We start from the raw sequence: 17,360 nt of genomic DNA on the forward strand, positions 1-17,360 counted from the left end.
AAAAACCCAGCTCTAGTTTGAAAATGAGAGGACAGAACTGTCCTTTTATTATTGTACTTATTATTATTCTACAAATATGGGTTTATCCCTGTAAAAATAAAAATATATTTCTGTCAATAGGATCTTATTTTCTACACGTTCTAACCCCTGTTGCCTCCACGTTTAAGAAACAACACGCTCAAACACCTCCCACTGCCAAATGTTGAATACAGTAATAAAGAAATCCTCATTAATGTAATGCACTTGATCCAGGCCTGTAGGTCAAGGCCTTGGAAATGTAATAGCATCCTATTAAAACGAAGGAGAAGTCTAACAAATTAAATCTACTTAAATATATAAAGTGGCAGAAAGATGCCAAATATTGGGCATATTGGAATTTCCTTAGATTAACTTTTTATTATTTATTGCTCTGAGTGCGAAGACTTTAATTAGTTAAGTAGCTCAATTAATACAGCTCTGACAGGAAACTAGTGTGGTAATGCTGTGGTAAATTAAAACTGAATAATTAAAGGTAAAATAAACAAAACAAGCTACAGTTCTGGTGCAAGATGATGTAACCAACAGGGTGTTTCTTTTATAAATAATCATAAAAATTATTGTAGTTATATAAATTAAAGTCAGATTTAACATTTCATAGTTAATCTATCATTTTATAATATTTCAAAATATAAAACAGGCTCGAAATAATTACTGCATAAAATGTCAGGTTTCTCCTGCGTCTGATTGAGCTTCACATAAAGTCAAATATCAAGAGTAACATGAATAGTGCTGCTATTGTTGGCACTGTCATTAGGCCCTGACAATGAAGGGGGAAAAATATTTCTCTGCTGGTACTTCACTTGTGAAGGATTAAAAGGAACTACAGTGCCAGCTGATAACAGACAGGAAATATACCCGTATCAGATGGGATCTTCCTCGGTACTCTTGCACTGACCTTTTCCATCTTTGTCATTCCACTCTCACGGGAACTTTATATGTGTGTCACACTACGCTTAGGAGAGTGGGGTCATTTGTTTTGAACCAAAAACAATAAATAAACAAAAAATAAAGTATGTGCTCTCTGAATCGCGTGTCCTTGCTAGATCTGCATTAACGTGAATTCTATTGTCTGTATTAGGCTGCATGTCATGAGATGTAACATCGGTGTCCTGCAAAAAACACAGAACCATATGTTTTTTTGTTTCTTTATAAATTATCTTCAGAAATTCATTTTCAGCCTCACTCATAGGCAGTGTTGTTCTACTGCTTGTTTGCTTATATCTTAGCAGGGCCAAAGAGCTGAGATTAACGAACTGGTTTTTGCAGGACACGGCGTGGGTAAATAGTGTTTTTACCTTATAGAGGCGGATGGCAGATTCATGCCTCTGGTTGGTGGCATGTAGCCTCAGTTTATCCACGCTATTGCTGTAGTAGTCACAGGCATTGCACTTGAGGTGCACAGGGTTGCCAATCGCCACACATTTTAATCTCCACTGGTTGGCCTTGCCACCCTCTTTGATGTGAGCCACCAGCTGGTGCTTCTGCATGTGCTTGTCTGTCTTGCAGTGCAGCTGAAAGTTGGCCTTAAGCTGAGTGTTGTAGCTGCAGAGCTTGCACTGGTAGACATCGCCGACCACGCAGCGCCACTCCTCTTCGGCCAAAGAGCGCTCGGCATTGACGTGGGCGTTGAGAGCCTCCAGGCTGTCTGTGGAGTAGCAGTTGCATACTGCGCACTGGTAGAGGCGCAGCGAGGGGTCGTTGATAGGTGGCGACAAGGAGGACAGAGAGGGATCTGATGAGGACATGCCCCCGATTCCAGCTGAGGAAACCAGGGACAGGTCGTCTGCCATCAGCTGACCGCTTGTAAGACGCAACTCTGCTGATAGGTCATTATTCACTAAGGATAAAATTAGAGAAAATCTAGATTAGACTGTTGGAAAGGAGTTGAGATGGAAGTGTAAAAGGTAAAACCTCAAAAAAGGATTAAATACTTGAAAGCACACAATGATAACATGTCAGACAGGAGGCAGGCAGCAAGCACAGCAAGAGGAATGTTAAAAACAAAGTAATGTGACAAAAAGCCAACGCTATAGTAAAAATGAAAGCTTGGAATGCATATGGAGCGATAAAGGATAGAGGTACAAAAAAAGGGGAAAAGATTTTTTTTTTTATTAAATGAAATTAAGTGTGGAAAGCGAAGTGAGTCTTTGCAGGCCTCTTTCACACAAAAGGATTTGATAAAATAAAGCCTTGCAGAGGACTAGGGCTCCTTACAAAGTCTTGTCTATAAAAAACCTTAATAGGATTGAATCAGGATCAATTACAATCATCCTTTTCAACTTGCTAACTCGCTCATCAGGTAGCTTTAATTACTGGTCTCAGCTGTGGTGGGACAACGGCTGCAGGGCTCCAGTCTTTTCTCACATACGCACAGATTTTTGAAAAGCTGATCAATGCTTTACACAGTTTTTTTTTCCTAAAAAAGGCCATTCATACAAATGTAATTAACACTTTCGTTTGATCCCTTCATTGTCCCTTTATGTATGGTACCAAAGCTCATACTGTGTTTTTAAGTGTATAGAGGTATTAACAATTACACATCATTTAAATCTTTTCTACATAATTCATTCAGATGGCCAAATGTGTGTGATATGTGTGGGTGTGCACTGGATTAAAAAAGCACACGGACGCAAGATAATGTGAAAGTATCACACTGTTTGTCATTTAGAAGGTGCATATAAGTGTCTATCTGGGTATCTATCTATACACACAGACACATATATATATTAAAAACCTATCTATGTATGCAATGGACAGCTGTGCTCACTATAGGGAGCTGTCTGTTATCACTGTAATTCACTGAGAGTACATCTGCTAGCTGGGCTGTGACCTCCACACTAGAGGAGGGAGTGGGTGTGCAACACTGCGGGGTCATTGTTAAATCTCTCTCACTCCTACGGGAATCCGCTTCCTACTGTGTGCGAGTGTGTGTCTGTGTACATGTGTGCTAATGTGTGTGTTCTCTCCAGGGTGAGCAAAGGTGGGGTGGGGTGTGTATGGTGGGGGATTAAGCTGACTTAAGAAAATTACAAATGAAAGATTAAGAATAATTCTCATGTGGCATCTCATAATCATTTTTTAATCAGTGAGAGCGGTCAAAGAAAGGAGACAATGACAGAGGGACAATATGAGAGCAGAGATAAGAGCCAAAGAGAAAGAAAAGGGGGGCAAGGGAATGGGGCCAAGGCTAAAGATGGGAGCAGAAAAAAGGAAGGTGAGAAGGTGTAAAAAAGATAAATAAAAAAAATCAACAGAAAGAAGAAAATGCAGAGAGATAAAAAAAAAAAACCTAGATAGCATCAGATATATGAGATAAAACAGAATAACTGGCCCAGTGATAAATGAGCAGAAGTAAACTGAAAGAATAAGCTTGAGGCCAAAAATTCAAAACAGGAACTTTCTCACATCATAAGCAGAAATATCCTTTTTCCTGCCATTTCCCATCTCTTTTTTTTGTTTTGCTTTGTTTCAAATTTAGTACCACTCACCTAGACCAGATCCGAGAGCGGCAGCGGTTGCAGGATCTAGCTGAAAGGGGTTGATCATCATCTGAGCGTCTGGGCCACTGCTGCTGGCTGGGTTCTCCAGTTTTACACCCGCAAGGCCCATGTTTTGAGCCAGGTAGTACTGGTAAAGCTCTGCCTCAGCTGGAGCCAGGCCCAGATGGAGGCTGTGTTGAATCTGCTTCATGTTCTGCTGCAGCAGCATCATGTTGTGCATGTGCTTCTCGCTGGTCATGTGGATTCGCAAGTTTCGTGCCACATTGGTCTCGTAGTCGCAAACCTGTTAGAAGAAAAGTGGAACAATATAAGTGTATTAGGAAGTCTAACTCTGCCAGCGTGATTGTTATCAGCAAAGCACTTTTTTCCCACTTAGAATTTCATGAAAACAACAGCTAACAACAAAACAGGACATGAAAGCATTTTATTACCATGGTTATGGTGATGAAGACTAGAATGTATAAGAAATTCCATTTTAAATTTGAAGGTCAGACGATGTGGCCAAGAAAAATAATAGACACAGTGACGCATAGGGAAATAACCGCCTCATTGTGCGGACAGTGCAACAAGGAAGTTGGTATGTTGCTGCCACGGCGCTACAATGATGCTCTGTTTGTTTCATTACCTCACAGCGCCAAGTGGGCTTCTGTTTGGGCTTGGATGGTGAGGGTGCCCCACAACCTCCACCAAGGCTTGCACTGGGCACAGGGTTGGCATGGTTGTGGTTGTACTGTGCTTCACTTCCACCATTCTGGAGTGTTTGCACGTTGTTCAGATGCTTGTCTGACTGCATGTGGATGCTTAGGTTGCCTTTGGTGGTGGTTGAGTAGTTGCATACCTATAAGAGAAACAAACATTGGGAATTAATATTAATAATAGTAATGATGTATGATAAACATTAAATACATCAATGACAAATAATAGTTGTTTTTTGATTTGTTGTTCAGCACTATAATTCAAAATGTATCCTTAAAGCTACAATGTATGTTGAAGAAAAGAGAAAATAACATCCAACTGCCTCTTTTCCCTTTTTAATTCCAAACTTTTTGGAATTTTGGGTAAATCAAAAATAAAATATAATATTATATTATAATCCACGCAAAAAACAAAAACAAACCATAAGCGAAACGCTCCTTATTTGACAATTTCACAAAATTAAAAAAAAAGAGGGAAATGGAACTCCACAGACATGAAACATAAGATGGACAGACCTCACAACGGAAAGGCTTGTATCCACAGGTATAGCTTTCTCCTCTGGCTAAACGAGGGTGAGCCTGTCCTGTGCGGCAGTACACACACGATCCACCTGACTCTGGATGTTTCTCCTTCATGTGAGCGTCCAGTGTCTGCTGGTACTTGTAGTGCCAGTTACACTTGGGACACTTCAGCGTCTTGCAGGAGTTCCTTGAATGCATCATTGTCATATGCCCTCCCAGAGATCGTGAGGATCCCAAGACCGTGTCACACTTGGGGCACTCTACTCCGCTACCTGGTGACCCTTCACCAGGGCCTGGGGTTCCAGGAGTCCCTGGAGTTCCAGGTGTACTTGGGTTTCCTGTGTGTTGATGCAGAGGTCCAGGACTCTCATCATCTCTGCGCAACGTCATCATGTCAAGGGGGTTTGAGGATGGTGATAAGCCATCCCGTCCTGCCAGGCCTTCATTGGTTGAGTCACTGCTGCTCTCCCGCTCTCTGGCAGCTGCCAGGGCAGTGGACAAACGGCTCTTCTCCATCTCCAGCTTCTCACTAACAGGTAAGGAGGAAAGGGAAGTGGATGCAGGGCCTTTACTGTCATTATTCAACTTTAGCACACTGTTGGAAAGGGGGGAAATACTTTGGTTTAAGAGAGGGAAATCTTTGCTACTGGTGCTGTCGGCCCGCTGGCCTGTCATCGTCATGACCTGTTCCTCCTCCTCTTCTGCCTCCATATCCGCTCCACCACCACTGGAATAAGCATCCTCATCCTGCTCTGGACTTTCTCCTCCCACCGTACCGGGCTCCCGCTTAATGGGCGGGTACTGGCTCAGATCTGGCCCATTGGGTTGCAAAGTGCAAGTGTCCCTAATGTGGCCTTTGCGGTCACGATCAGAGTTCCGCCCTTCCAGGCTGCCACCAGTGGTAGCAGCAGCAGAACTCCCGCTGGGGGTTCTGTGGGCACCAGCCCCTCCCCCGAGGTTTGGGTTGGTCTCAGCCTTTGGCATGCTTTGGGATCTGGGGGTTTGGTCAGTAGAGGAGCTGCTGGCACTGCCCTTTAGGAAGGCAAAACCTGCCTGAAGGGAATCTGCATTCTCCCCACTACTGTGGAAAGCATTCCACAAGCCGCGGAGCCCCGTGTCTGGCCCTAGGAAGTTGGCAGGTGAGGGAAAGTGGGGTAGCACAGAGTTTGGGGTTTTTTTTGGTTCCAGAAAGCTTATAAGAGGTTCTTTGTCCTTGCCGATGCCCTGAATGATGGCAGAGATGTGCTTGTTGCTCAGCAGCTTCTGCTCCTGCTCATTCAGGGTCATGCGGTGGTCATGGACAGCATGTGTCACGAAGGAACGGCTGTAGCCAAAAGACAACTTGCACAGGAAACACATCAGTACAGGCTTCCGCCGCCCATCCGCCACACAGCCCTCAAACTTGGACAAGTCCACATTGTTGGGGACATCTTTGGACACACAGGAGTTTTTGGCTGCACCATCCGCCTTTAGATAGTCTTTGTCGGTCTTATGGCGGAGGTCATACACACGGAAACTGTGCAACACAGGACCAGCGCCTGCCAGCCCTCCAGCTGAGGTATTTGGGAAGGAGGGGTGGTCAGCCGCTAGGGATTTACTCCCAAAGGGTGAGGCAATGTGGAAGGTGTTTATGATCTGGGGGTAGAAGGACATGGGTGCAGCGGGCTGCTCCAACCGTTCCCCCCCTGGGCTCAGGCCACTTTGACCACTGCTGACCTGGGTATTCGGGAAGGTCTGGGGGGACAGCAGGCCCCTGAATTGGAGAGCCCCAGAGAGCTCCCCCTGGTTGCCACGCTGCTCTTTGGAGTCCTCCAGGATGAAGGCAGAGCCATCGGGCTGGTAGATGATCTCGCCGCACAGGTTCTCCACATCACTATCCTCTTCCATCTCCATCTCGCTGTTCATTTCCCCCACTTCTGCAGCACCCACCTCACGGTCTCCTTCATCCTCGCTCTCGTCCCCTATCATCCCTTCAACCTCCTCACCCTCCTCGTGACCTCCAGTGGTAGGCAGGCGGGCATTGGGGCAGTGGTGCTCCATGTATTTTTGTAAACTGGAGAAGGAATTAGAACATTCGTTGCAGGGGATCTCCTTTGCCGGTGCCACGGGGGATGTGGCAGGGGCAGAACAGTCCGAACCCAAAGCTGCTCCTCCTCCTCCTCCTGGTAAAGTTCCGGTAACACTCCCTTTGTTACCGGTAGTAAAGCTTTCTCTTCGACTCTGCTCAGTTACAGGGTCGGTGGTTGCACTGACAGTGGTGGGGGTAGTAGTGGACCTCAGCGGACTCACAACGGATTCTCCAAGGCCATTCTCTGGCTCTCCAATGGCAGCAGGTGACGATTGGTTGTTGTTGGCATTGGTGCTGTTGGCGACACTGGTCTCCATGGCGATGACGGAGTTGTCCTCAGCAGCCGCATCCAGCCTCTGGCCACCATGTTCCTGCTGCCGTGATGACACCATAGGGGGAGAGTCACAAGTTGCCATGACGACCACTACATAGGGATCTCATCTCATCCAGCCCAACAGGGACCTGAGTTGGAGAACGACAGAAATCAAGAAAGAACATCAGAGATTTACCAAATACTATTCAACAGTAGACTTAATAGGCAATTTCCAAATCACTGGTAACTCCTTTAAAAGTCAATTTAAGACATGACTTAAACCAAGTGCTAAATATGTGATGGATTTCTCTAAAGGTTTTTAAATTAACCCATTTTAACAAAATTCAGAGCTTTTGAGTTTTCTACAACAAAATAACCAAGAACAACTTTAAGTCCCACTGATGAAAACACCTCCTATATGGCAGTCTAGTACAAACCATATATACTATACTGTTCAAATGGCACTCCAGAAATCCAATATTAAGTGGATTTATGAACAAAGCAGCTGCACAGCAGTTGGCAGCTGGAAAGTTTAAAGAAATAACCTGATCATCTGATTAGTGGACTCTTCTGTGTTTAAAGATTATTTCTTCATATGGCCATGAACTGGCCTTGGATTCGTTCTTTCTCTTTTACTTTCTTAAAACCACATATGTGAGCACAACAACTAACAAACAGAGGTAATGACCCATCAAGTTAGCGTGTTGCATTATGAGAAATAATGTGAATTATAGAGGTTCTTAGTCATTGGAAAATAAGTCTTGGCATACTCTTACAAATCCGGAGTTTCTAATTGGGCAGCAACTATTAAGCTAGTAATGCCCTGAAATTATGTGGTAGGCTTTGTTTGGACAGTAGAACCAAGAGTGTGTCTGTGCCATGAGGAATGGTGGAGCACTGTATAGCACTGTAAGAAAAATCAAGAATTTAAAAAATATAATCTTCACTTGTCATTTAATGCAACACGGAGAAAAAAACAGCGATAGTAAGAGAAAAAAAAGCAGAACAAGCTTCCAAGAGGAATGGTGTTTAGAATTCCAGTGAGATGTTATCAATCCTGGGTGGCTGCCCATCTCTCAACCCCTCACTACCTAAAACCTTTGGTGTTTCACAACAAGGCACAAATTCGAGGGCTCCAACAAACCCCCACACAATGCCGAGAAAGCCTCTTAATCCCACAAACACCCATAACATGCCACAGTCGCTTCATTTTGTAATCACAGGCATAATTTGTTATCACCTGAGGAGAAATAGAAGAACAAACTGAGAGAAAAAACATAAAGGGGAGAAAAGGAAAACCACTGCAGCTTAAAGGAACCTACTTTGTTGCTCAGCTAAATGCAACAAATGGGAACTAGTTGTGGATGCCAGTGTCTTTTCACTTGATACAGTACCAGGTCTTTTCAGATGCTTGCGTGTAAATGAGCTAGCATTAAAAGAAAGCTTTGAAGAGCCATGTTAACCTTTAACCCAATCCACCTGCTGTTTAATTCTCCCTCTATTTTCCTACACTGCCTCTCCCTAACAATAAAGCTACAAAGCAATTAGAGGATTAATCCGCAACAATCCAGGGCTAAACAAAGCCAGTGGGAGGGACAGTAAAAGCGTGAGGAATGAAATCAAACATGTGTGTGAGTGCGGTTGTGGTTGCATGTGTGTGCACGCGCTATAATCAGGTCTAATCTGACATATCCCAGAGATGATTCCATGGGGACTAGTGATAGATTAAAAGAGAGAAATGATGTTTTCTCTCTCTGCCTCTCACTTTGTATCTCTCTATTTGTGAGATTAAAGAAGAAAAAAAATTCACAAGGAGCAGAAAATGAATTTTCAGTGCTTATCAGTTCAGCGTGATAATGTGGCAAGAGGATGGAGGTAGATGTGTGGCATGTGCATGACAAAATCATCTCCCAGCACAAGAGTTTGCACTAAAAGTTTCAGAGCAAACTTAAAAATATATATATTTTCAAGGTTTCTTGCAAGATGCTAACAATTTATCTCTCTTGAAAAACCTACATGAGATACTTATGAATGTTTAATTACAAAAACCCTGCAAAAAACATAATGTGTGTTTTTTGTTTGGGATGTTTCGCTGAAGACACCAATCTTGGAGATGATCATCAGCTAAATTAGCTACAACCAAGCAAGGAGATAAAACTGACCAAATGTCTGTCATGCCACAAGTACTCAAGCTATTTACACTCACACTGAGTCATTTTCTCCCCCAACTTTTGTGTTAATTTTAGACATAGCCGAGCTACTTATGTGACGGAATAATAAAACAAAATTGAGCTGGCAGGACGGAAACAATTATATACAAATAATGGCTTTAATACATCCACTTAAATGACAGCTTATCCCGCTTTCTACCATCCATTATTATCACATATTGCCAAAACAGCACACTGTGCATGTTCCTGCAGTTAAACACATACACTCTTGTGTTAACCGTAATTGAGGGCAAAGCTGTTCAGAAGTAGCGGGTTTGAGAGTAAATGTGACACATACGGCAGGATTTACTACTTGTCAGTGGTGTCATTTCGTTGGTGACTTACCCCCTTTGAATTGTAGCTCGGACATAAAACACTGCAGTTTATGAATTATGCATCTCCTTAAGTATGGAATTATGTCTTATGGATAAGCACTTGGCACTGGCATAGGTGAAAAGGTTAGCAGCTGTTTACATGTGTACTGCCTGCCAACAATAACATAACTGTCCATTTTTTAATGGTAGTGATTCTAATTGATCCCATTAATTTTGCCACCTACAGAAAACTGACAAAGAAGACTGCTGCTTAATGCACTTAGAGCGAAATAAGCGCAAGTTGTTTGCTTGGCAGTAGTGTGGTGGGAAAGAAAGTGAACGTAGTGTTTGCGACTGCACTAACCCCTGAGTATTGGTGTCTCTCAATAATTTGGCCTCGTGTGGGGACTCAAAAGAGGAGCTGCTTTCAAAACAGTGGATGCCTGATCTTTAGTGAAATGCTAACGTCTTGGCTTTTAATTTATCCTGCAAGCGCTTGTGAAAAGGCAATATGATGCAAGACAGTCTGGTGTAAGCATTTGAAGTCTTCCTGATCCCTTCAGCATGTGTTAATTTAGCATAGCTGGACAGAGAAGTAATGAGATGTCTGGTCTAACTGTCAAGGGAATCCAATATTTTCCTCTTGTACCTCTCTAAGCTTAAAGTAACATTTTGAATGCCAAAACCTTCACAGCCCGAGGATCTATATAATAACTCGTGATCACTCTCTGTCCTCGCTCCTTTTTTGTTTTGCTCCACTCCCAAGGTTTCACACCTTTCACGGCAGCAGTGCCCGCTTCTGCTTTTTCATTCTTTCTTTCTTTTTCTTTTTTTAAAGGCATATCATATTACTACTAGCTAAGAAACATTCCTCTTTCTGTCCCCCACTGGCTTCCTCTGCACTGCTAACCAACCAGACTACTTTCATTTGTGCATCTGTGACAGAGCGATACGCAGATACACGGGAAAGAGAGAAAACAGTGTTAAAGCCCAGGTTTTTCCAGAGTGCAGAAACAGTTCCCTTCTTTTAACGGAAGAACAAAAGAGATGGCCTGAGCTGCTCCTTCCTCTGTTTTTTTAATTAAGCATGTCCCCTTGCTTTCACACGTATGCACACGGACACAGACGCACACCCACACACAAATACACCCACGTACGCTAAGGTAATTAAAGTGGCAGATCAGATCCAGTGAGAGGCAAATAATAGCCCAGGAATGCCTGCTTTGGACACCGCTAGGTCTGATGGGTGAAAGGGGCTAAGAGACTCCTCGGCCTATTGTTTTTCTCCCCCTCCCCTTGGCTCTCTCTCCCCTACCCCTTCCAGCTGCTTTCAGTAGCTCCCTGAGAGGCAGAGAGGCACTATGAACCAAAGGACTTCTGGAAAAACAAACAATTTCTATCACACTTGAGTGATAATAAACTCAAGTTTAGTGCTTCTAGTTAAAGAAGTTTCAATGGGGACATTATGAGTATCAATGTAGTGTACATATACGAAAAGTTGCAATAAATCAGCTGATATTAGTAGAAGTGTTACAACATGTCCACAGTTCAGACCGGAGGCCCTCGGGTGCTGGTGATGTCACAGTCTCCTCCTGTTTTTGTCCTCCTGTCAGAGTATCAGGCATTAACCGGAGCTGCTGCCTGTTCAATGACAAACCTGTAATTGTAATGTCGCCACACTGCCGTCTTTGTTTACACAGGGATCTGCTAGGTTCAAATTCTTCATCACTAAGTGTCTGACATTTTAATGCAGTGGCAGACAGTGCTGTTAATACTGTGGTGGCTATTTACAGCATTTGTAAACACTGAAATTAGACAGACCTGTGCTTTGTGATGTGGCCATCCAAGTTCTAAAATGGAGCTTTTTCTCTCTTTTTGTCAGGCTGTTTGGGGGCACATCTGAGCGGGGCCTGATGACTGTCGAATTGAAATTCACGCTTATTCTTTAAGACAATCCCACCGACAAAGTCAGGAGACAGCATGAGACTATTGCTAGGTATCCATTCCTTGAGGTCTTCTAGAAGGTCGTCGCTCTCCCCCGGCATGTGGCCCCTCGGTCCAACACCAAATCTTCAATCAAATGTCACCAAGCGTTAGCCAAAGACAAAGGGGAAAGACGCTGTGAAAGCCCCTGCATCCATCTCCCACTGTCAGTGCCATGAATAGGCCTACTCTGGTCTAATTAGACCTGTTTATTTGTTGCCATGCAGAAACGGAGGGATGGAAAACGAAGTGGATGAAGGAGGAGGGGAATTATCTCCTTCCTCACAATAGAAGAGTGGCCTCGGCAGCCATCAAAGAGCACTGATGCACGTATGCACAAACACACTACGCACATATGCACACAATCACAGAATAGGGACTAATGCTCTCTGTTTAAAGTCTTAAAGGACACAGTGAGAAAATTGTAAAGGGATAAGCAGGCGATGGCTTCTTTTTTTTTTGGTCTCCTTTACTTCTTAACCTCACAAAGGGTTTTCATGCAGCCACTGTTTGTTGCCTGGGGGTGTAATATTAGACACTGGATGCAGTAGATCTCCCTGATGATGCCCCCCCCCCCCCCCCCTCCACTCCTCCACACCCATTCCTGTCTGCTTGTCCTCTTGCCTGTGTCTCCCTCGTGAGCAAAGACCTTCATTAGCAAAAGACACCTTATCATTATTGCAAGGCAAGGCCCAGACACCTAAAGCGCCACTCCATTTAGCACAGGAATCTTGTTCGACAAATTACCTAGTCTGCAAAAAAATGCCTTTTGGCAAATCAAAATCAAAATTACGTCTCACATGATCAATGATCTTGGATTTGTAGGTGGAGGGAAAAAGAACAGACAAGAAGGTTTAGAGGAGGGGAAAGAAGGAGTATAACAAGGTGAAACGTAGAGGACAGAAGTGGTCTTTTTTTTTGTTCTTTCGTTCTTTTTGCAGAGCAGGTATGCAGGATCTATCCCTCAGGTTGATGACAAGTAAATTGGTCTCATTGGTTGCTCAGGTAACAATACACCCAACTCCTCCTCAGGCCCTTACCTGAAATTTCATTGTTAGAGAAAACATATCTGGCTAACACTGTGAAAAAAAAGAAAAGAAAAAAGAAAAACACAAAATGAGAATTTAACAGGAAGCAAACAGCATACAGAGTGCTATGCAAAAACAAAATGTTGACCAGGTGGGAAAAATAGCAAACCCAGGGGCCGTGTTTGTCTTTTTCCTCTCTTCCAGCAAGTCACGGATGGCTTCTAAAATCTGATTTAGGGTCAGATTACACCAGCCTCTATTCTAACGTCTGTTCCTCTAGTCGCTGCTTAGAGGCAACCTCCAAAGACTTGGATTTCTCATTGATTTTCGAGCACAGTTAAATACATTTCACTTTAGAAGTTTGTGCTGCATGTGCATCCTGGGTCAGCGTGTTTATCTGCAGCCTGTTGGAGACAAGGTTTAACGGATATAAGACAACTTTGACAGGATTTTGCATTCTTACAAACAGACTTTGGGCTTACACGGTCCAGTCTAAATATATGCACAAGTCTAACACCTTTGAAGAGGCAATATTTCAAACTTAACTCAAACTGAAACATGAAAATAAACAGTCAGACACTGCTGGGTCGCAGTCACCACTTACTGCCCTTGCTAAAGATTTTTTTCCAGCATCAAAGGCGAGGCAATCTACATAGCTAATGCCTCCACTTCTTCTTTTTTCTCTCCCTTTTTGCTCAAACTCCAAACAGCAAAGACCGAGGGGAGTGAAAAAAAAGTGGGGATTTTTCTTTTTCTGGCAATCTGGAAACACTCTCTAGTTAATTAGGGTTGATTGGAAATGAACCGCACAAACAAAGGGCAGCCTATGTCCTGACTATTATCACCGTGTACACATGCGTGCACGTGCACACTGAGGTACTAAAATCACTTCAGAAGTGCACACGCTGGTAGAAGCTTCATTCTCAGGACTTCCTCTGATTTTTTTTCTGTCTGACCCCCCCCACCCCACACACACACACACACACACACACACACACACACTCCAAACTATATACACCACCCCAAAAAATCCCCCCCCCCCCACCCCTTCACTTGCCAGATTAAGGGAATGCACTGACGAAGAATGTGTGACGACCTCCACTGCCAAGGAGCAAAACTTCCAGCCCCTGACGCCACAAAAGGCAAGAAGGTAATTAAGTTTGAAAGAATAGAAGCACTGCCGCAAACAATGCGCTAGTGTCCATGGGGAGGGATATATGTGTGTGCGTATGGGAGGAGGCGAGGGGGGGGGCATGAAAGCCATTAACATTCAGAGGCTGGGTGAGAGAGAGGAAGGAGGGCAAAGGGGAACTGAGGATGGCATTCTCCTTCTCTGTGTGCTTCACCCGGTCTTTCTCTATCACAGCACGACTTGTCTGTTCATTCTTTTTATTTATCTCTCTTTTTTTATGTTCTCTCAATCACCCTCACATCTGGTTTGGACCCCCCACCCCTTCCACACCACTCCACCCCCACACCCCCACCCTACCAAACCCCACTGCAGCAGCTCTCCAATGCTCTTTTTTGGCCCCTTCGCTGTTACTTGTTGTTGCTCCTTATGTTAGGGGTGCCCCCTACAGATAACACGCACACACAAACATATACACACACACAGACAGACAGACAGTGTTTTTCCTTTTGCTTTCTTAAAGTCCAGCTCCTGCTCTTGATTAGCTGTTTTGTGGGGCTAACTTTTGCATATTTAGGCTTGAGGACAGAAGTAGCCAAACCTTGTGCAGTATCCCCATCGCTAAGCACCTAAGAGCCCTCAGAACAAACTAGTTAACAAACTAGTTAACAGGAGGAGCATTGCCAAAATGGCCTCTAAACTTGGGAGGTCTACCACTGGCACCACGTTCTCTTCACAGATGACAGCAGTTGACACTGAGCACGTCTGTAAGATGTGATAGAGTCTGATACTGTGGTGAGCATTAGCCAGGACGGCTGGTGTGGCAGCGGTTTAGTGATGATCTAGGGAGGCGTTTCCTTGGAGGGTCACACAGATCTCCATGTTGGTTTAAAATGGAGCACTGTAACAAAAAATAATTTCCCCCAGGGATCATTAAAGTATTCTGATTCTGATTTCCAACACACTCGCACCGGCACGCAAGCAGATTTGTAGCATGGAAGCACATAAAATACACAGGGAGCTTTCATCTTTTTGCCACATCTCCAGAAAAGCAGTTTAACTCAATTAGCAAAGAATGTCATTTTATTTACAGACTTCCAAGTAATTTGTAACACACACACGCACGCACGCGCGAGCACGCACACACTTGCACAGTTTACGCAAACTGTCACTGTCCCACGTGGTTGGAGCTAAGAAAGAAGTATTCATTGCTCATGCATGTGTGTCAGTCTGTGTGTATCTGAGAGCTGTGTGAGTGTGTCTGCATCTGTGTTCGGACAGTGGAAAGATCATGAGACACATTTACGTCAGATGAGTGAATCAGACAAACCACTGCTAATTTCAATGAGGGATTCTTTTGAAGAGAGAGGGAGGGTGAAAATGAGAAGTTAAAAGCCAGGAAGAGGCATACAACAATAGATTAAGAAACCAAGCGATGACGGAGCAAAACGCAACTTTTGTATGCGCGCACGCTTGCGTGTGTGCATTATTGCTTCTGCGCATGTTTGCAAATCTATTGTCAACTGCTTTTCCTACACAACCGAGGAAAGCAAGTCGCCAACTAATTGTTGTTTTGCGCCGTTATGAGTTTGGTAATCTGCCTCTCTTTGTCTCTGCATCTCACCAGAGACATGGATTAGAGCTAAAATGATGACTGCTTAATCCTTGATTTGCCTGTGCTAAATAAATATTAATCTAGCCTGCTCATCATGCTCTTGTAAGGTACAACATACACAATATGAAAGGGCTTAGCTGTTACATAAATCACAGCCTTATCTTTCAGATGAGGCAAAAGCATGAGACCATGCGCACACCTCTCTGCAGTGACACTGTAAAGTGAAAGGGGTGGCAGGGTGGGATTATTTGCCAAGTGAAATTAATAATCCCGCTAAATACAAATCCTGAAAAAAATCTCTTAAATGCATGTTTTCTCTCGGGGTGTGTGTGGACACACAATTATATACCAGTCCAGGGAAAAAAACAAATTGCAAATATCACTCATTTGTGTTGATTCAAACCCCTCTATCTCTCACTCTGCTTCTCAGCAGGTTTGTTTAGAAAAAATACTGCTGGGAACATGAAAAATGAAAGCTGCCATTGCTGGACTCCCTCTCACTCCCAGAAACACACACACACACACACACACACACACACACACACACACACACACATACACACACACACTTAAATTGACAAGGCCGTGGCAGCGCAGCGCAGAAGAGGTTAAGCAAACACTGTCCACGTCAGTCAAGGATAGCACACACTCACAGACAGACACAGAGAGCAGTCTCTGACGCAGGCATTTCATATCCACCTGGCAAATATAAACAACTGGTTATACTGTATTAACTACCATGAGCCTCTGATTCTCTGCTCATTTTATGCTATGATAAGTGCAAAACACATTTACCGACTTGTATGCGTAATATTTTTAAGTCTCAAAATAACATAACTTTACGACTTGTTATTTAAATTATGTGAATCTTTGGCACAGCAGTTTAAAATGAGGGGGAAAAGGCACTTTTCTTACACTGAATTTTGTCGTGAAACGCACTAGATCCTGCTGAAAGCTATTATTAAACTTTACAAGCTAATGCACCAACTCTGGCTACTTGTTGCCAAAAATGTATTCCTTGTTAGGAGAGCAAAAATGTCACAAATGTGGCCCTATTTGGTAAAAGATGTCTATCAGGATCAAGTGACCAAAAGCATGCAGGCAGCACAGTTAGTTACAGGATAGTACATAAATATATGTTAGCTGCTGTCTTTAGTTATCACTCTATTACGACACAACAGGTAGGGGCAGCTTGTTTCTCCAGTGTGTCAAAGTCAGCTGATTTATGTTTGCTCGTCCTGTGGTTATCTGTCCAATTACAAGAGAAGAGAAGAGAAGAGAAGAGAAGAGAAGAGAAGAGAAGAGAAGAGAAGAGAAGAGAAGAGAAGAGAAGAGAAGAGAAGAGAAGAGAAGAGAAGAGAAGAGAAGAGAAGAGATCTGTTTTTGCTGTTAAGAGTAAAGACACCTTCTGAACTGTACGGAGGTTTCCCAGGCGCGGAGACCACATCTTCTCCTGTTCTTTTTCCAGGGGTAACAGTAAAGTTTAAAGTTCAACCCCCTACTGTTTTCTAAAGACAGTACTCGGCGGGACCCTAGCCCTGTTATTATCTTCATAAACATAATCATAGGGCAGGTATCCCGACTGACGCCACAAGCTATGTGCCCCTCACTTAAACATCTCTTGAGCACTTCTCTGACACGCCACAAAAAGCCCATTAATGTGTTGAGTGTTCCAACAGGAGAAATGCTTTGCATTCGGAAAAGCCCAAATGAACGCACATTTAGGCACGCTCGTGTACAGATACGGGAGCAGGCAGAGGGGATTTGGAGGGGGGCAACAAAACATAAAAACACAATACACACATACCTTTTGGCTTTCCAAGAACTTGAATGCTCATGACAGGTCTAATTTCTGGACCCAGTGAATTACTAATTAACTTAAGCGTTCGGCTCTCTATTTAATTAGAGAGGTCTTCAAATGAACTTTAGACCAAAGCCATTTGC

The 17,360-nt window shown here is 43.6% G+C and overlaps 1 protein-coding gene across 5 annotated transcripts in view; it reads right to left on the bottom strand.

The window, feature by feature from the left end:
- zfhx4 (zinc finger homeobox 4) overlaps positions 1-17,360 on the bottom strand; it is an 84,532-nt gene that overhangs the window by 52,834 nt on the left and 14,338 nt on the right. For 4 of the 5 annotated variants that reach the window (XM_085287421.1, XM_085287423.1, XM_085287424.1 and 1 more), the window contains exons 2-5: positions 4,751-7,286; positions 4,165-4,377; positions 3,528-3,822; positions 1,335-1,876 (exon numbers count right to left, since the gene is read on the bottom strand). In XM_085287421.1, the coding sequence (XP_085143547.1) occupies positions 1,335-1,876; positions 3,528-3,822; positions 4,165-4,377; positions 4,751-7,240 (3,540 nt within the window). In that variant the 5' untranslated portion in view covers positions 7,241-7,286. Of the gene's footprint in view, positions 1-1,334; positions 1,877-3,527; positions 3,823-4,164; positions 4,378-4,750; positions 7,287-12,684; positions 13,603-17,360 lie in introns of those variants that run through there. The other variant, XM_085287422.1, reaches the window with a different exon arrangement.

The sequence above is a fragment of the Mchenga conophoros genome, linkage group LG9 (genome assembly GCF_057382185.1).
Source record: "Mchenga conophoros isolate Kocher_MC1m ecotype Shallow Benthic linkage group LG9, M_conophoros_male_GT1.1, whole genome shotgun sequence".
Classification (NCBI taxonomy): Eukaryota; Metazoa; Chordata; class Actinopteri; order Cichliformes; family Cichlidae; genus Mchenga; species Mchenga conophoros.